General features: G+C 36.5%; 1 protein-coding gene and 1 long non-coding RNA gene across 4 annotated transcripts in view; one reads left to right on the top strand and one right to left on the bottom strand.

The window, feature by feature from the left end:
* Nucleotides 1-1159: 1159 nt before the first annotated feature.
* On the bottom strand, nt 1160-18320 carry LOC127518289 (uncharacterized). 2 transcript variants are annotated; one of them, XR_007931521.1, is made up of 4 exons: nt 18189-18320; nt 17923-18052; nt 11723-11842; nt 1160-8530 (listed from the first exon to the last, which is right to left on the bottom strand). It is a non-coding gene; the product is annotated as an uncharacterized LOC127518289 (long non-coding RNA). The 2 variants fall into 2 exon arrangements; XR_007931520.1 differs by having other exon boundaries at nt 17923-18317.
* Nucleotides 18321-20706: 2386 nt separating this feature from the next.
* Nucleotides 20707-21692, top strand: part of clybl (citrate lyase beta like) — a 62048-nt gene continuing 61062 nt past the window's right edge. For both annotated transcript variants that reach the window (XM_051904724.1, XM_051904726.1), the window contains exon 1: nt 20707-20841. In XM_051904724.1, the coding sequence (XP_051760684.1) occupies nt 20798-20841 (44 nt within the window). In that variant the 5' untranslated portion in view covers nt 20707-20797. The remainder of the gene's footprint in view (nt 20842-21692) is intronic.

The raw sequence follows: 21692 nt of genomic DNA, 5'->3' as shown, positions 1-21692 counted from the left end.
ATTCATTCGGTACCATGAACCTATAATGACCAATTATTTTAAAGAATTTATAATATTGGTTATTCATAGACATGATTAATAGGCTTTATACCAAACGTCATATGAACAAAGAGGAAAACAGGTCGAAAAAGTGTTAATGGCAGTACGAACCAACAGCAAAATCTATGGACTTTAAGGTAATCAGCTAACCTAGATTTGTTGCCATTTTATTCAATAATTAAATGTTAGTAAGAAAAAAAATAAAAACTTTTAGATATCAATCTGCACATACAATGAACATCAGTTATGCTCATCTTTGTTTGCTAGCTCCTTTAAAGTTATCTTAAATAATATGGCTCTATATTTAACAAAGCGCATACAAAAGAACTAAACTGGAAGCGAGGCCACCTGTTTAAGGTGTTAAACTTCAGAATACGGAAGTTTGTTGCGCATAACCACCATTGTCTACCCCCAGGTTAGAGCTGGTATTAAAGCTGTTAAGTTATTTCCGTGGCCCTATAGAGGCACCAAATGGTATCGCAAAAATAATGATTGTTTCTAAATATGTTTCTCAGATCACTAATTTTTCTAATAAATAGGTAGGCTTAACCCAGATTCATACCACTGGTTCATCAAAAAGACGTCAGGCCACTAACACAAACAATGTGCCACAAAACCTCAGTGTTCACACTTTTTGGAGGAAATCCACCTACAAATGGCTTCAGAATGCAGAGACAACTTGTACAGCTCAAAACTGAAAACTGAAAACTGAATTGTGAAGCATTAAGCCACAGTGTTCACACTTTTTGGAGAAACTCCACCTACAAAGGGCTTCATTATGCAAATAATTTTAAAACAGGAAAGCTGTAACATATGTCCATGGAGGTAAGTTGAAAGAGAGAACCCAGGATCATTTTATTGGCGTGATAACAAAATACAAAATGTAGACATAGAAAACTTAACTTAAAACATGACTTGACAAACAGCGGGTTACATCGACACAAAGCTACACTGTAAAAAAATATTTTCCTAATTTGTTATCGTAACACCCCCCCCCCCATACCCTTAAATAGGGCACTATTTGAAGGAACAGCCATTTGTAGTGGTGTCCGAAACCATAGTTGAATTTATCGAGTGGACTCATTCAATCCCACAGTGCACCGCAATAACAAGTGTACAAACCAATATGCTCAACGGCAAGTGAATACAAATAATCCACTGTGAAAGTTGAACGCCGAATGAAGCTAAAGCTGCCAGTTTGTTAAGTTTCAAATAATTATTAAACAGCAATTACAAACTATGCAAAAGCGGCAGCTCTTCTGGCACACTCAGTGTCTGAATTCGCTCACTCGTTTTCAAGTGAACTATATTAGTGGGCTAATGTAGGGAATAGTGAATGAGGGTATAGGGGGCGATTTTGGACACAGCCAAAGACACACCTGAAGCTAATCAACACAATGAACCAATGAGAGACAGACACATCGAGTAAAAGAAGCACATGACATGATCACATGATGTGCAGAGGAATCACATGACAACCAGGAAACGTGACAGTGAGAAAACTTACAGACATGAAAACCAGCTGTTTTTTTTACACTGTAATTGAAGTTAATGGTTTGAGACCAGTCACTAATCATCACCAGTCGCTTACCATTATGATACAGTTCACACAGGTCACAAGACCAGTGCCTCGTGCTGACAGTGTCTGAGATAATATAGTGTAGGTCAACACTAGATTTCATGCTTAAGTACAATCAGACACAAAGTTAAAGAGCTTTTCCTGTCTCCTCTAGCTACTCCATGTTGCATGATTTTGTCAAGTGTATACTTGTCTCAATGAGTAATCAAATATTTGAATATCACGTCTCATTTCACCTCTGCCTTTTTGAGCATGCACACAACGGCAAGGACAATGGTCCGATTACATGTATGCTGGACCAGAGTTAGGTACACTCGAAATATCTGATTAAAAAGATACTTCACCCAAAAATGAAAATTCTGTCATTTACTCATCCTCAAGTTTTTCCAAACCTGTATGAATTTCTTTTTTCTGCTGAACAGAAGATATTTTGAAGAATATGGGTAACAAAACAGTTGATGGGCCCCATTGACTTCCATAGTATGCAAAAAAAATACAAAGGAAAAAAGCTGTTTTGGAACAACTTGAGGGTGAGTAAATGATGACAGATATTCATTTTTGGGCGAACTATCCCTTTAAGCCTGCAAGCAGATAGATAGATAGATGGCATTGGCATTTGACAGAAAGTGTTTTTGAATACATAGCGTGAGACACTCATGAAAGTCAGTTCTTAGTAGTGTGACCTTTTTCTGTTTGGATAAGAAGGGGAGGGAAATGAAACTGATTTGGAGGGAATCGTTCATTTTAAGTACAACATCAGCTACAGAAAAACAAAGTAAAACTGAATAAAGACAGTCACTGTTTTTGCTCCAAATTTCAAATCAATTTGAGTTTGGAATTGATTTTGTCTTTAAAAGGCTTTGATATACTGATTTTCTTTTCACTTAAACAGGATTTTTTAAATGCAATTGTACAGAAAAATGCTGTAAGCAATTAAGAAAGGTAATTATTTCATTAATCATTCAAAACAACACTGGACTTTGCTTGTAAAATACTGTATAAAATATGACCTGTAATCTTCCACATTTGTATTTGGGTATACTTTTCACATTCTATGCAGTTATCAGTGGAATGGTCTCGATCATCTACACAGGGGCCCAGCACCTAAGACACAGATGACAGTAATTATTAATGGATGTGAAAATGCCATTCCAAATGCCATGACTACCAGGTGCAGCCTTTGTGCATGTTATTAACAGCAGTTTGTTTAGCCAGTTTAATAAACTGCATACAAGACATGGAAAATTGAAGATTAAGACAAAAATTGTCATATTGCTTAACCCTCGTGTTATGTTGACCAATTTGACACATTTTGAAATACCGGTTAACATATGGTTTTTTTTTTTTTTTCTTGACATTTTGTGACTTTTTCTCATTCAGGGTGTTGCGCATGCATGCAAGGTTTCAACACGCTGATGTGTTTTGCATAAACACACATAATTTATATTACGTTTGTGATGTTCACATATTTTAATGATTTAAGGCAACTGTACAGACCCAAATAATAACATTTTTTTTTTTTTTTACTACCCTGTGAAACTAAAAAGGAGCTTTTCCCCACTTATTTTAATACGGAAAGAAAAAAAAAAATTTCAGCCACAGATGGTAAAAATGAGCTATCATTTCTTTTTTCAAGCTCTCTGAAATACTGTTTAACTATGTGTTGTTTTTCTTGAAATTTTGTGACTTTTTCCCATTTAGGGTCATGGAAAAGCATGCAAAGTTTAAACATGTCAATATGTAGTGAAATGTACACACAGAAATTTTTATACGATGTTGATGTTCGTGGGTCAATTTGACCCATATAGGCAGCTATTCAAAACTGTACAGACACTAAATAACAACATTTCTTTGGTGTATGTCAGAGCTCTTCAACTCCTGAAGTGCCAGTGTCTTGCTGAGTTTAACAACTTTTTATTTTCAAAGTTTGTGAAAAAAAAAAAAAAAAACTGTTTAACATGTCAACAGTCAGTCCCACTTTTTGAGCACAGGCATGAAAATGACTTTTCCAACCTAAATTGTTATAAATCTTGAATATTTCACACAGACTTAAATTTGGTTTCTTTTTAAAGGTGAAACATCACAGATTATATATATTTTATATTATATTTTTTGATTTCTCAAAAAATGAACTTTTAAGACAGATTTTTTTGGGTGCATACCAAACTTTTCCATGACATCCAGACTCCATTGGTGACTGTGGGAGATTTTACCCTATATGCACCTGACTTAAGTTTACTTGAGGCATCTCCAGTCGAAACCCAAGCATGCATTCAACACTTAATAATATTTATACTTTAGCACTGTGTCTACAGTCGACAACTGGCTTTGAGTCAGTCGTCGTCCCGACCTGTTTGAACACTATCACTTGGGAATAAGGTCTTTAGTGTTCTCTAAATTGCTGCGCAGCAAAAACCCAGACAGACTCCAGATAATGCCATGGAACATGCTTTAATCACGGCCGGAGGACCTCATGTCAATCACAGAGAATCCCACCAGCAAAAATAATACAACAGTTTATAGGATAGGAGCATGGCAAAGTATTCTACAAAATGATTGGTCCAAACCCTTCTGTTCAGACCTGCCCAATGGGGTTATTAGTTCATTAATTACTCAATATGTCATGGGGTTATTATATTTAGATAGTTGTCTAGCCGTGTAAGTTTCATTTCCCGTTTTGTTATATTCAGATATGATTCAGACACACACTGACTTTGACCCAAGGATTTGGAACATTTAGGTTTCAAACTCATACTCAACTGCCAGGAAAAAGAAATGTTAGTTATGATTAATTAAAATCAAATGACCATATAAGGACTCCATATGGTTTGAGTGATCTCTGAACCATATCTTTCCATTATTTTCAAAATATTTATGAAGTAGACATCCTATTCAGAAGTAGTTTGGACAGTAATCTTAATATTTCATTTGAATTCAATCTCTAAAACACATAAAAACATACGTAAAGAACCAGATTATGTTATAGTTTGGCACCATATCACAAATGGAGAATCTATCACTATTTATCTATTGCTCTGTCATTTCTTTTGAAAAAAATATGAAAAATATCAGTCACCAAATATGAAAACTACTGTCTAAAAACTTTCAAATGATATATAGTTTGTCAAGATTACTTTAGATTTAGACTCAAATATCATTGTTATATATGTGTTATTGCAAATGTCCCACAGGCGTGGGGGAGGGTCAGTCTTAAAAATAGTGGTTGAATTTTTTTTATTTAATTGAATTGAATCTAATTAGGGTCAATCTGACTTGCTCCAACAAGGCCATACCCAGAAATTGAACAATGCACTTGATAAGATAAATCAGTTCTTTCATTTTAACCTAATAATTCCTTCTCTGACCACTAGAGGGAACCAGGTACTATCAAATCCACTTGAAGGAGCACCTGCTTGGTAAATTCATAAATGCACAAAAAGCATACCGATAAAATATAGTATGTATCACATACAAATTTACAGGTAGGGGCCTAACATATGCATAACTTTAACCTAAACATTTTTACAAGCTAACATTAACCTTATCATTGATCCAGCAAACTAACCCAGTTTACTTTCTTCACTGCACTCAGTCACTAGATGTTTAGCAACCTTTAGCTTCCTAAACTGTGATAAAAATATTTCTTTTACCCAGCATTTTGGTACTGATATGAATACGAATTAGCTGATTGGATTATTTAAACAATGGAGATTATCAAATTCAATTAACATGAATTATCAATAAAATTCTACAGCAGAATTCTGCTGGTTAACACCATATACAAGCTGGTGAAAGACCAAATTGTTAAATGTGCACATTAAAAGCATTTTACACACAAAGAAATGAATAGTTCTTTTGAAAAATGTGTTGAAAATCATGTACATTGCATGAGATGAATGTATGAGCTCATTTTTATTCTTCTTAGAGCGGGTCGTCTCATGGGGGCTGACATGTTGAGATCACATGACCAGCCGAATACAACTCGCTTTACCTTTGTAAACCCTCTGTTATTGAACACTTTCATCATTCAGCTTTAAGTTAACTAATCTTAACTTCTAACGTAATGTTGTCCACACATATAGTCTGATGTGACCCATTTAGATTCGAGTCTCGGCCCACCCGGTGTAATTATGATATATCTTTATCTCTCTCTAATGCAACTGTTCTTTTGATCTTCGACTGTGAATTCATCCAGGCTGAATGATAATGATATGCTGAAATATCACTTTTTAGACGCTCTCTTGGTGTGTGAAGAAGAAAAGAACGACTCTGGCGGGCTTTGAAGCTGCCCTGCCCCTTTCAGAGCCGTCATCTCTCCCGCCAGCCCTTTGTTGGTGGCGATGCTGGTTCTTTGTCAGCGGTCTCATGTGGCTTGTGTCCATTCCCATCATCACCAATTACACGTGGATTTCTCGGACGCACATCTCCGGTGGTGTCACTCATTTACACTCGTGTGAAGACACCCTGCGTATCTTTAGCCACTTGTCAAATTTAGCACTCGCGTTTAGCTGCCTCCCTTCTTACGGGAACCGACAGTCAGGGTTCATTTCAGGAAAAGAAAAAAAATGTGTACGGAGTGTGCGAACACGTACGCTAAGGTAAAAGTGCCCTGCGTATGTTTGCTTGTTTGAGTGCGGATAAGGCCGCGGGCCCTGCGTTGCTGTGTTTCAGACTGACAGTGTCTGTCAGGCCTGGCTCTGGGCTGTGTGCAGAGTAAAGGCAGGTCTGCGTTTCTCAATTGCACTCAGCAGGGGACAAGTGCTCGGCTCTCAGGGACGCCACAGCCAGCTGGCTTCACATAGATGAGCCGTGCCCCGACTGTCTGCCCTGCAGTGTGTGTGTGTGTGTGTGTGTGTGAGAGAGAGAGAGAGAGAGAGAGAGAGAAACACTTGAGAGGGAGACAGAGAGCATTTTCCCTTTTCCCTACTTGTATGAAAAAGTGTTTGATTCTTCCACTGTGTTTTATATAAAGGAGTTTTCTAAATCTTTTGTAGGAACTACAAATCTATGAAGAGTGGATTTTTTTTTTTTTTTTTTTTTTTTTGAGAGAGAGAGAGAGAGAGACCCTCAGTGTGTATGTGTGTGTGTGTGTTAAAACACTGTGGTATCAAATGTCCAGGCATGTTCTAATTTGTTACACTGTTTATTTAAGTTTGTTATGTTATAACATTTTCTTCTATTATTTTGACGTTTTTATTATTATTTTATGTATGTATGTATGTATTCCAAGCATTGGCAATATGTATTACTTACAGTCATGCCAATAAAGCAATTTTGAATTTGAATTTGAATTTGAGAGAGAGATCCTAAAGCTCTTTGCTATGGTTTTGGTGATTATACAGAACATTCCACAAATATGTTAAACTTTGTGTCCAGTGACCTTTATGTAAGCCTAAGTCACAAATAAAAATGTGGGGTTATGAGTACTATATGTTTTTTCTGCATATGTAGCTATATAAATATAAAATATAATACAAATATTAAATATAATACAAAGATCAAACTATAGACTTGTTAAACAACAGAAAATATTTTGTGAAATATGCCTGTGTGGTAAATGTGGGAATTTATCTGCTGGGGGTTGTCACAGGCCATCCAAGTTATTGTTGAAAAAAAAATTCAAACAAATATGTATTTTCTACCAAGTTTATCATTAACTGTAACCCAAAAGTTGGTCCTAAACTAATTTACACTGAATTTACATCCATTTTACGAAACCCTAGTACCCATTCTGAAAAGGTGCATTTTTTTCCTTTTTTTATTGTTTTTTTTTTTATGTTTAATGTTATACTTTTTTTTTTTCTATTTAATTTTTAAGTTTATTTAACTTTCATTGTTAGAAATGTTCAAAAATAAAAAAAATTAAGAGTTGCACATCCTATTTTATACTCATGGAAAGTGCCACTATATGAACAGGTTGCAGATTCAATCATCTGCATTCTAATATTCAAACTGCAAACTGATTAATGTTGAATTTAGCAGTGAGGTCACCTTCATTTAATTTAAACTTCATTTAATTTAATCTAATTTAATTTAACTTGCTGTGATATATGGGCTATGATTTCGTTTGAAAAAGTGCCTTGTGTTTGGAAGAATTTACTGATGAAAAATGGCTGTAATGTATGTATTTGGTGCTAGAGCTTTCATTTAAGTAATTTAATCATTTAAGATTCGCATTTACATGTAATTCTTCAATACTGTTATAAATACTTCTCTTAGCCTTTTAGCTAAATTACATTGTTTTTATACTGTTTTATGTCAGTGGATCTTTTTTTCATTTCCTTTGCATTTGTTCAAGAAACACTTTTAAGTCAGTATAGTTATCTAATCTATGTTCATTTTATAAGTTATAATTCCAAAAACTTTTGCCTGTTAAAAAGCAAAGAACTGTGATATGCTTTCCCCACTAGCAGGATCCAATTTGATTTTCATTAAATGAATATAAAATGAATATATGGGGAATCAGTATTGATGTAATTCTGTGTTTGAAGATGTTGCCTTTGTACTTAGTCTATATGGGATAGCCTGTTTTCAGGTCATCTGAGGCAAAGCCCATATTTTGGATGTCAATTTGGCTGTTTTCATATTGTTTTATTCACAGAGAGTGGACTAATTATTCCAGTGGGGCTGCTCTGCGGCTAACGGAGTGACAGTTGGCGTTATCGGAGTGATCAGTCTGCTTCTAAGCCTCTGCTTTAGCCATTTGACATATATTAACAGTAATTGGTGCCACAGCCACAATGATGTTTTGTAAACCTTATGCCATTTTCCAAGAGGATGCCCATGCGGAATGCAGGGTGGAGGCTGGTCCGTAAAGACGTCTTCAAATCCACACAAATACACTTTTCATCCTGAACCTCTACTATGAAAGAGGTTTCTTCTGTGCTCTTCTGCTCACACTTGTCCGCTGGCCTAAAGGTCGGTCACACACACAAAAACAAACACTTAATCTAAAGGTGGATTTGTATTTCATCTGTGACCTGTCTATTTTTTAATCACACCAGCAATTATTGATTTCTTTTCCTGCAAAGAGATGTATTAAATTGTATAATCCTGGATTTATCTATTTCAGTGGTTCTCATCTGGTGGGCTGTGAGCCAAAAATGGGGTTTAGGTCTATACTGACAGTTGCAGGCAACAATGTTAAATGCAAATTATAAAATGCAACCATATAGTTGTGCATATAGGTTAGCAAAATGTATGCATACCAACTTATGAGGGAGGAGAAAACACTTCCCAAATCTTTCCATATCTTATCCATGTCTTTTTCTGGTCAACATTTAAGGCTGTTCATCCAACTAGCTGACAACATAGGTTGCATGATATGCATTTTTATCACACAGGGCATGTTGGGTCAACATTAGGCACTGTACAGATGTGACTGACCTCTTAAAGCTTGCGTGCAAATGCTCTCCCGTTTTGTTTGTGTGTTTATTTTCTGTGAAACGCACGTAATACTCCGAGGTTATTTAATAGTGAAGAGAGGAGTTCCGCGAACTCCAGCAGGTTCTGCAGCTGCCAGATTGTACAAGCGTACGCAGTGGAGAGATGTGTGGTGACAGCACGCCGCTCATTAAACCGCATCAGCATCAGGGGGTGACAACTGGACGACTCGAGCCTTGCCCGGTCACTCGGCCACTCTTTGTGATCTCCTTGCTGGTATCAGGTCAACAGCGGGCATGGGTTATACTCTCCGGGCTGTGCTGGTGATATCTATTTCAGTCCGCTTCGCCACCTGACATGCGGAATTCCACGTGTACCAGGGCGCTTTCAACACGGTCTTGTGTTGCGGCATCTCCCGCGTCTAGATCGCTTAGCCTCCGACGGGCTCGCTTTGAGCCATTTATGGAGGTTCAGGCAGTGAGGTAGCTAACAGATGTGTGTTGATCTATTCATAGGGTGGTTTATATAAATTTGTCTGTCTCGGAACTAACGTGATCTCTGTTAGACTTCATAGTCCTTACAGTTTGAGTTAAAGTAACCATGAAGTGAATTAGGCCTATTGTTTTTTTATGTAATATTGCGCTATTCCTTAAATGATTTATCCATTCACTTCATTTAAAAAAAATCATGTTCATTTGTAATCTTTAATTAAAATAACTTCCCCTCTCACTTGCAACCAGCTAGCTACATTTCTTCTCTAATTACGTGTTTACTGGCGCGAGGACGGGACAACATGTCACTCACATGAGATCAGTAGCTAGCGATCCACTCAATTCCCAATTTTCAGTACTACATTTTTTCTTGTTCGAGAACATATTTTTCACTGGTACATACATCACAATATGGAAGAAAAACTAGCACAATAGAGTACCTCAGGGATGACGTGTTTTTGTAGGCCAACCCGGAAGTTAGCGGCGCACTGGTTCCCTCGATCAAAAGCCAATGAATTTTTCCCATAGACTTTTGGAAAATCGCAAAAAATAAGCTCTGTGTTTAACAAAGGGTTATGACACTTACACGTTTTGTCTATCAAGATAATCTTTACAAGTTAACACAACATTTATACATTTTGAAGCCAAAATAAAGTCGTCAGATATAAAAAGCTAACAGTAGGCTATAAACGGACTACAGCACACCATGGTAGCGGATCAACGTCACCACTACCAAGCTTCCTCAAACTTTATTTAGAAAACAACTTTATTTAAAAACATGCTCGCTGATTATGATCTGCGCTGTGTATGAATACTTATCCACTTTTTCATGAGAAATGCTGTCCAAATGTCCTGTTTGTCATGATGACGTCTAAAGTCCCCGCCAAAGGAAGTAGTTCCTTTTAGCAATTTGTTAGCAACCACCGTTTTTAAGACACAATAAAGGTTTAAAAAGTCACAAGCGGGTTATAACTGGTGTGTTTTATGTCATAGATCAAAACGTGAAAATATTTAGAGGCTTTGTTAACCACAGACCTTATTTCAGGCGATTAAAAAAACCCATTCAAAAAACCCATGGACTTCGGGGCGATGGAACCGGAAGTCCTAAAATGCTAACTTGCTTCCGGGTTTTGCCTACAAAAACACGTCATCCCTGAGGTACTCTATATCTGTTTGATGTTGACTTTTTGAAATTTCAGTGTGTAAATTTAACGGCTCAGTCCAGTGCTCACCCTTCCCTTTCGAAGCACATAGAGAAGCTACGGTGGCCGAAACAGGACAAAGATGTCATTGTCTGAGACAGCAGAGAGTAGCCAGTCAAGCAATGAGGTTTCTTTACAAAGATAAATTAAGCATAACCATCATTTGAGGTTGTGGTAAAATGATGCAATGTTTGTAATTGGTATTTACCCTGTGAATTACCAAATTACACCTTTGTGTGCACAGTAGAGAAGCAATAAGTTACAATGCAAATTCTGAAAGCAAGCATTATTGGTCACTTGATAGGCACACGGTCCTGTTACATGAAATTACAATCCAATTACATATTTTTCAACATTGACAAGGGATTACTTCTCTCTGTGATTATGCCCATCTTGTAGCTAAAGCTATCAAACATCAGTTTTCACCTACATTTCTAAAGTTGCAAGCTGCCTCTAAAAACACCAACGAAGAAGAAGAACAACATAGTGACGAAACGCGCTCTGTAGAGCAGTTTGTCCTTTTAGAGCTACTGTAGAAACATGGCGACGCAAAATGGCGACTTCCATGTCAGGGGACTCACAGTGTATGTAGATAGAAATAGCTCATTCTAAGGTAATAAAAACATAACGGTTCATTATGTAAGGTCTTTATACACCACTGAAAAGATAGTTATGTATATTATATTGCATTTCTGTCAATAGATCCTCCTAAATATTACACACTTGACCTTTAATGAAGGCATTTCAGTTATGTGTGCTCGTAAAAAGAATGCAAATACTTGGTACCTTATGTTGTGGAAATGCCTTATGAATTTAATTAAATGAAGTTTATTGTCTTACACCGTGTGCTAACAGGACATGACACCATAATGCAAGTGATAAAATGCTCTTCCATGTAAATCTGTGTTTTTTTCTTAAAAAACAGCCATGACTGATTGCTAAAAATGCAGGACATTTCTTATGAGGTGTCACGTCAGGTGCCCTGCCCATCCTGAAATCTCAATTTGTCGAAAATTCCCTCCACAAACCTTTATAGGGACTGTCCCAATGCCCACACTTCTGGTATTTGCACTTGGCCACTTGTCTTCTTACATGATGTATATTTCCTGTATTTGTGAAGACCGCACGTGTGTAGAACTTTTGATTACCTAACGGGACACACAAAATAGCGTTGTTAAAATGCAAGTAAAGTTTTTTTACAGAGCTTTATTTACACATTTCAGTACTTTACATTTCAATAGACCCTATTTAACAGATGACACAATTTAGTATCTGATGTTTCTAATAAATGTTTTACAAAATACACATACTCATCTCTGCACCAATAAAATGTGCAACACATTACATATTATTTACCAAATTATATGTAATATCAGTTTACCTTACACTGGGAATTCCCTCGACTTTGAGGTACATGAGTTCCTGAACATGATGAATGATGGGATACCCTTAACCTCAAATACCACTCAGTGTAAAGTGTAAATTTAGTATGCTTTAAGGGCACTTAAGACATTGGCATTTTTCCAACCTGGGACAGTCTTGCGCATTTACTGTCACATGTATGCATCTCCGTACGTGGTATACAGAAATGCTGTATCCCAAATGTGACAAGTTAACTTTAAGTATAATAAAATCCAAAATCTGCTTCTTGACTTCTGCCTCTTAAATTCGTTCAAGTATATTGTGAAGTTAGCAGTACGCTACTGTTCCATTTTGAACCTCGCTTTGTCAGTAGACTCAAGCGCTCATCTTAATGCAATGTGTGGACACTCAGTGGCATTGATTGGAATGAGAGAAAATGGGAAGAAAATAAATGGTGCCTGATTAAACCCCATCTGCTAAGCTGCTAAAATTTTCTGAAGGGCAAATAGTAAGTGTTGGTGTAAATTTTTAACACCTTGTCAAACTTCTGCCTCCTGAACAGCCCTCAGTGGTGAAAAATGGAAAACAAATGTTCTACTGACAGCTTTCCTATGCCCAGGGTGGGAGGATATTTATATCAAAAAAGGTGCGAACATAAAGTGCTTTATAGACCGGCTAGTCAGTGCTAAGGGTGTATTGAGGGGCTCAAGCAAATTTGGTACCTTAAGCAGTTTAAAGTGTTAATTATGTTATTTTATTAGCTGATGGATGGACACAATGAAGATACTTCGGGATAGTGTGAATTGGTCTTTGTTTGGCTAGAGGAAAAGGAAAAACTTCAGTAACATGTAGGACAGCTGAATCCAGTTGTGTAGAGTGGTTTATCCTCTAGGTGGGGCAATAACAAAAAATCAGTCATTTATTTAACGCTACTTTTATTTAAATTTTATTGTAGAATTATGTTTACTTTTGTGAAGCACTTACAACTACAATAATACCTTTCTTCATGAAATAAACTGCACATCTGGACAAAACCACCATACAAATCTTGTACATCCACCTTCCCTTGATATGTGGCAATACATGCTCATGCTTTTTTTTTTACCAATTTGACAGGGCCTTTCCATCTTTTCTTTCATATAGAACAAGCTAATGTAACATTAACAGGCCAACAAGCAACAGATTTGGGGTTTTGTTTCTCCTGTTTTACATAACACTACAGGGGTTGGAGAATGAAACAGAAACACCTGGTTTTAGACCACAACAATTTGTTGGCATGGTGTAGGGCCTCCTTTTGCAGCCAATACACCAGCAGTTCATCTTGGGAATGACAAGTCCTGCACAGTGGCCAGAGAGATTTTGAGCCATTCCACTTCCAGAACAGTGGCCAGGTCACTATGTGATGCTGGTGGAGGAAAACATTTTCTGACTTGCTCCTTCAAAATACCCCAAAGTGGATTTAGATCTGGTGACTGTGCAGGCCATGGGAGATGTTCAACTTCACTTTCATGTTCATCAAACCATTCTGTCACAAGTCTTGCTATGTGTATTGGTGCATTATCATGCTGATACACAAGTTTTAACCATTAGGTGCACATGGTCCTCCAGAATGGTTTAGTAGTCCTGGGCAGTGACACCTTTGCCCATCAAGCAAAGTCGGGAATGCCATAATATTGCAGCCCAAACCATCACTGATCCACTCCTGTGCTTCACTCTGGGCATGCAACAGTCCGGGTGTTAAGCCTCTTTGGGGCTTCTCCTCACCGTAACTCCCAAGGATGTGGGAAAGACAGTGAAGGTGGACTCTTCAAAGAACAATACATGTTACACATTGTCCACTGCTGATTTGCACTGTTGGCACCATTGGAACCGACATTTGGCATTCGGATGAATATTGATTCTTTATGTTTTTTGGATACAATCCGAGTTAGTACCTGGACATCCCTTCCTCTTGCATCGACATTTACTCCTGTTGGATGTGGTTCGTCCTACGTGGTGGTATGCCGACATTACCCTGATACCATAGGTCTCAAAGACTTGCTGTCCTGGTCACAGATACACCAGCACCAACAATTTGTCCTCTTTTGAATTCTGATATGTCTACCATTATATTGTGTAATATTTTATGTACAGCTGTTATTGCTCTGCTAATTCAATCTTCAGACTCTGCTCTGATAGAATGTAAAATCAATGAAGACTGGCCACCAGGCCATGTACAGTATAAGTGTGAAACCTCCAACACTATATTGCCAGTGTTTCAGTTTCATTGTCCAACCCCTGTACCTTTGGATTAAAATAGTCGCTAGCCAGGGGGGGTCATTTTTTCACCCAATTGACAGAATAGACTCACGGTAGACTGCAAAAGAACACTTTTTAATGAGAACATCTTTGGTAGTACTCCAGCCGCAGGTAGCTTATTGTGATGATTAATCTCTATGTAAATTGATTAAAAATGTATCCATCAAAGAGGTATTAACTAAATGTTTTCTTTGATGTACAGTGTTAATATTTTATAAGTATTTACTTTGTGTAGAAAAACATTTCCCCTTATTATATCTTGATCTTTATTGCCTTTATTAAAAAAATCTATAATGAAAAAAGGTATAATAAATAAAATAAAATAATAAAAAAATACAAATATGCATTAAATATATTTATGATATCCATTTTCTTTCTGCCACTGTTTCACACTATATGCAATTTTATACTTTATACAGTTTCAGCTAAATAATTATCACCTTTCTTGAGCTGAAGATATGATGTTGTGTCAGTTCAAAGAATACATATAAGCTCTCACTGGCGTCTACAATAATTAGACCCAATTTGTCACATGACCTGCTTTTATGTGTCCAGTAAGTGGAATATAACCTGTTTTCACCTTTCCCCTCATCACCGGCGTGTACTTGAGGGCCAATGTATTCATGCTTACCCATGGCTTGGCAGTGGGGCATGTTTCCTCGCCCCAATAATATATTAATAATCAGATACTGCCACCACATGTCTTGCTGTCGCTGTTTGCTTGTTTTTATAGTTCACGGGTCAGTGGAGTGGCATTTGGTGCATGTCCCCTGTGCAAGTCATGTCTGTACTAACTAGCTAGTTGTGACCACTGTGAGGCCGTGTCGGTGACGAGCCGCTTTCATAATGTTGACTATGTAAGTGACAGGCATGATAGGGAAATGCTTATGCAAAACTGAGTATGAATAATGGATGAACTCATATCAATTCATAGATCACATGACCATGGCATAAGCAAACATATTGTCCTTGTCTGTTTGATGAGAGTGGAAGGTCACCAGAGGGAGAAAAAAAAGAACAGAAAAGAGAGAGACAGCACATGAGAAAAGTGCGTTTATATAAAGGGGAGGTCATGAGAACTGAACAGAATAGCACAACAATCAATGCTATCTAAAAATATGCAAAATAATAAATTATGCCATAAAACGCATGAACATTTAAAATGCAACACATGCTTGTTCTCTTCAAACATGGCAGGTGCAGAACTGGCCATTTTTCTCACTGGCTCTTTTATTTTCTGTCTGTTTGAAATGGGCCTGAACCTGCTCATTAATTTAGTTAAATGAGGTGAGAAAGTTGTTTTCGAGGTGGATGGGGGGTTGGGAGATCTTGAAAGCATTTCCTGTGATTTTGTTAATGTGCAGATCAGGTCCACCATCCCTGACTGCAAGCAGCTACTGGGTCACGACCACAATCTCGCTCAAAGTCTTTGCTGTACTCCATTTACTTTGGGTCTCTAGGGGCTAATGTTTTGTGACATTGCCAGTTATGCTCAAATCACTGAAGTTCGAACTGTATGCCTGGATAGATTTAGTGCAAAAGCTGATTTTTATTATTATGCATAAACCTAAAATGTAGAATCGATTGATTTTAAGCTACCATAATGCCCTAAAAGAACAGATGAGATCTGTATTTCCAGACCAGCACAGATCAATATCGCCATCTTTGTGCTAGAAAATCTCGCAAGATACCTTCACAGGCATTTGTCTGTTAAAAGCACATATCTGAATTGTTGCTTAACCCAACCAGTGACCCTGCCACTTGCAATCTCCCACCCTCTGCCCAGATTCACCAGTGCACGATCCCCCTCGGAGGCAGGCGATACAGGGTGTGTCAAAAAGGGCCACCAGAACCAAACAAGAAACCTGTGATTCACAAATCCGAAGGCTCGCTCCGTGGCTGCTTACTCATCTGTTAAAAACAGAGTGATCTGGAAAGTTTGTATGGGAGGCCTTTTGACAGAGCCCTGCTGCTCTGTCAGTGCAGCACATGCTCTAGGCACTGGCATCCCCTATTGCCTTCCAGGTCATTGGGTAGCCGCAGAGGGGGGTCTGCCCCAAGCCCCATGACAAGCCTCTGATTCGCAGCTGGATCCGTAACAAGGTATCATAGTAAATGAGTCGGTAAAACATCACTGAACTGAGGAGCGTGACAAATTGCCATGATATCATTTGAAATACTTAATGTGGAAGAAGGCAGTTCAGTAAGGATGGACTCTGTACCTCATCCAAACTGAGACTGCTGCTAATGCGAGAAGGCAATGAATAGTCTCAGCATCGTGATTTTACAGGTTGTAGGTGTTGTGACCATGACATGGGTTGTTTGTGACATGTTGCCCTGCTTTAAATTTGGGTTGGGCTCTTCATTATAAATGAACAGTGATAATGTCACAAATTGCTGCTGTCTTGAGTTAGGTCTTCACCGCAGCATAGCACAGCACTGTTTTGGCAGGTTTCAGAACCCCAAACCCTCAAAAACAAAAAAGGGGAAACCCCAGAATCATAACTTTGAACGTCTCTTTGGCAGTTGCTTGCCAGTAAGTAAATAAATAATAAGAATTATTAAAAATAACATTTGGGGAAAACCACTAAATTTTTCTGAATATTTCTTTAAAAAATATTAGATTTTATGTTTATCTGTAACTTAAAACTTCCAAAATATTGTCACCTTGTAATTATAAGGTTCTATTATAAGTTATTCGCATATTCTTATTCTGTGACTTATTTACATTATATTTTTAAGTTGTGTACATTTTGGGACTTAAGACAATAAGGTTCTCTACAAAGTCGAATGATATGCAAAAACTTTTTTTGAAGCTCAATATATCAAAACTGCTCAGAATGCAGATTGAACCTTATAGTTACAAGGTGGCAGTATTTATTTTGATGTAATTATATCAAGCAAATACCTTTTTTTTGTGCTTATGACAGCTTGTTTAATCATTTTTTGTTGAACCAATGCACTTTCATTTAGTGAATTTTGTTTTGATATCAATCATGAAATATCACACACACACACACACACACACACACACACACACACACACACACACACACACACACACACACACACACATCCACATGCAGGTATTATTTCAGAAATATTATTATTTTTATTTTAACATTAACTTACATGTGTGTCTGAGAAAGTTAAAATTAAAAAAAAAAAATCTTCCTGGAAATCACAATGGATATTTTAGATCTAAATGTCATGGTTTCATACCAAATCCAGTGACATTTCTGTGATGGGACATACCCCTGGGTGAACATTGCCAACATTGATGGCACTCATAAGGAAGCTTTGTGATTTGCATTTGTTAACATAGGCAAAAGACATATATACTTAAATACAATATTTATCATGTATTAAATTATTTTTTTTCTTATGTTTTGGGTTTGATGTTTGTTATATCACCTATTCTTGTTTCTTTAATAACATCAAAGGTGAATAAGCAAGTAACTTTTATGAACTAAACCGATTTGCAGGGACAATAATAATAAATCAAAACAGATTTACCATAATTCACAGTATATACAATATAAAGCAGATTTAGAAAACATTTGCTTACTTGAAATGCCAGAGTTAGAATGTGACTTTCCATCCATACATTTTGTCCATGTTTTGTTCTTTAATATCCAGCTTCAGAGTTGGCACTATTTCAAGATTTTCAATCAACCAGACATCCAAGACACCAAACCCTGCTGATTCATTGTCCATTTGTACCAGGGCAGACCAAAGAGAACAAAGGCGGTCAAGAGCTACTCTATGTATTCTATATATTCTTACAGCACATCAAATCATAACATTCAGCTTCTTTCAATAGCCATTACCCACTTTTTTCATGATTTACAGTGGCATCAAATAATGCTGCTGCTGCTGTATCAGATTTGGTAGAAAGTAAAATGGTCTGATTATGATTTGCCGCGTGCATATCTGAGCGACTTTCATCAGACGGCACAGGCCCCCTTTTAGGGACAACCGAACTCTGGCTTCTTTCGGGGGCTCTGTGGTTCCTAGGGGAGACCAGAATAGAAGTCGTGGATCTTGCTGTGATCCAAAGAAAGTGTGCCAAATGCTATCAAAACTGGATTAACAGATGACAATTGAGGTTGATGAAAGGCATTGAACAAGAAAAAGGGAGTTTCCAAGTAACACATGAATGGAATTTCAAACTATATGCAATATGTTGAATATGAGTTTCCATTCTACACCTGTTATGTTGTGATATTGTTGCAGACTATTTAGTTTTGGTCGATCATTGCATTAATGTTCTGTCCTGGATATGCAGTTTATTTTATACCTTCTATTAGCACTGAATGTACTAATAAGTGAGAGAAGTATAAAGAATATATCTTGATTCTACATGTATGACATTAAAAATAATTGTCCAAATATAATAGTTCAAAATGATGTAGGAAGTCTGACATGGTTTGCTTACTCATTTTATATTCTAATGCAAATGACTGTGCCATAGTTGTTTTTTTCTTTTGGTATTTTTTGGCTCTTACAGAGTACCTCTCCTGCAAGCAATGCTGTGCACAACCATCGCATATATAGTCAGAGAAAGGGTTTTCGAAACCTGACATTTCCTCAGTGTCCCCTGCTGACTTAATCATGGCAAATATTGCGTGTCATTTGTTTGCCACGCATGGACCTGGCTGATGGTAGTAGTAGTAATTCACCACCGCTGTGCGCTGGTTCCTGGAGTGCGCTACAGTCATGGTGTCGTGCACGTCAGTGCATAGACATGACAACCAGGATCATCACCAAACTGAGGCTATGCTTGGAACAGAGTACTGGCTTACTAACTCAGTATAGCTACTATGCTAAAAAAATGTTCCAACAATAGTGCTAAATTGTTGTCATGTGATATGCATTTAATTTAGTGAGTGACATTCTATTATCATTAAGGAAATAAACATTTTTATTAATTAATTTTGCATTTAAATCCAATTCTGTGGTAAAAATGCAACTCAGTGAGTTTAAGTAATGAGTCAAATAGTTTTGACTTTTGTTAAAATTCAAGGTTGATTTTACTTCATGGACCACACTGTAAATAGAAGCTCAGTTTAGTGCATTGCATTGTGGTACAATCCCACAATTGTGTTCTGGTTGAATGCTGCACATCATTGGTATATGTAGTAAGTCATGCAGATATTTTATTTACCATGATGTGCACAGTATATGGGTCATTGACGAATAAGATTTTTAAAAGTGTAAAAAAAAAAAAAAAACATAACAGAGATATAATTTTTTGTTTTGTTTTATTAAGTGTTAACAATGAGATTATGTGGTTTTTATAATCAATTAACACTGTTTTTGTCATTTTTTACAAGATGGACAAAATTTGTCACCCAAAAAGTCATTCGGTTTAACCAAAATTTTAGGTTTACCAAATGCTAACAGGCTGATATCTATCTAGCTAGCAAAAGGACAATCAAACATTTTATATTTAGTACAAGCTTTTAAAATATTACAAATTTTTTCATGTTTTATAGCGGTTGTACCGAATGACCTGATGTTTGTTCAAGTGAAAACATGAATTTTTCAAATGAGAGAGTTAGTTAGTTTGCTTAACGACCATGTGGTCCTTTGCAGGTGTCTGAATGATGTCATATCCTGTCACATGATATTGACCGCATGACTTGATCCAAATTGGTCCCTTTATATTGGTTACTCTGAATGACATCAATGAAATTCATTTTTCCTTTCTCATAGCAATGACTTCTACACATAATTTTAATACCATTTTACACTATGCTGATATATAATGTTATAAAATTATAATAAAAAATATATACATTTATGACATTTTAAGATATTTTAACCACAAATGAAATGGCTGTATTGGCCTTTGGACGGTTAAACCGAATTACCTTTTCACACTTCAAAATCTTCAAAATACCTTTATATATAGCAAAATATAATTAAAACCTTTTGGATTCAATAAAAGAGATCTAGTTGTACTACCTTACATACTTTGGATGGCATATCTTTGTTTTTTATTATTATTAAGGCCTTTGGAGAAAAAAATGACCCGTCACCGTCATTGACCCATATATTGCAGAAATTAAATCAGTAGTAGCCTATGGCCGTATTTTCTGAACATAGTCTCCAAACATTAATGTATGGCGATTAGACATGATAATATAGATCACATTAAAAGGTGAAAAAAAAAAGTAGGATAAAAGGCTGAGTAATTATATATTAAGAAACAGAAAAAGACAGTAATAGTGACAGAAATCATATTAATATGGATTTTTTTTTAATTTTTTTTTTTTATGTACTAGTCCAGAATATACACATTTGTCTGCCACTTTAAATCAGAAAAGGGCGGTTATTCATAGGCACCTATTTTTTCTCTGGCCAATCAAAAGTCATTACTTTTACACACGGCGACACAGGCAGCCAATAGGAACACCTCATGTGAGGAAGCTGAAGACATGGCGCTGCGCATAGGACGTGTTTACAGAAGAGAATATGTACTGTAAGTTTGAACCTAATTGAGATTTCTCTCCTCTTTACATTATACATTATGTGTTATTAACACTGATCGTTTTTTTAAAGTGCATTAGTAATGAAAGGGCGTCCCATATAAACAAGCGAAGAAAACTGAGGGAGAACATGACAAAAACTCCTATTTTATGAGTATGACATTGACATACTGTACATGTCAATGATTTCTTTTACAAGAACAACAGTTTGTCTGTTTCTTTCTGAGGAATTGTTTCTGTCACAAAACGCCTACGTAGCCTTAAAGTCGAAGTTTATAATCCTCCATGTGTCTCGTTTGCTTATATGTCTTAGCGGATATGTAAATAGGTTGATGATATGAAAGCAGTATTTTGATGTCCAAAAGTGTTGGTCAAACGTAAGTCCTATTTCCTAATCAGATGCAGAACGGAAACATCCCTGTTTCGAATAGTATCCAAAGCAAATGAAATATTGTTTTGAGTTTAAACTATTTTATAGCTACGTGAGAAGAAATCGTTTGACACTGAAGACTAGTAATGGCTGCTGAAAATTCAGCTTTTCCATCACAGGAATAAATTACATAATAAATTACAGGAATAAATTACAAAAATAAAACATTACTGTTCATCACTGTTTTTACTGATTAAATAAATGCAGTGTCGGTAAGCATAAGGGACTTCTTTCATAAACATTAAAAAAGTCTTACAGATCCCAAACTTTTGAACAGTAGTCTATATAAAGATATATATGTAATATTACACAGCTCTCTCTTTATAGGCTATACATATATCTTTATATTGGATTAATAAAATACTGAATTAATTTATGATTTTTGTATTTATTTATATCTTTTCTATTTACAAA

Source organism: Ctenopharyngodon idella, chromosome 9 (genome assembly GCF_019924925.1).
Source record: "Ctenopharyngodon idella isolate HZGC_01 chromosome 9, HZGC01, whole genome shotgun sequence".
In the NCBI taxonomy this organism is placed as follows: Eukaryota; Metazoa; Chordata; class Actinopteri; order Cypriniformes; family Xenocyprididae; genus Ctenopharyngodon; species Ctenopharyngodon idella.
Note: the sequence above shows the minus strand (reverse complement) of the source record. Positions and strands in the feature narration are given on the sequence as shown.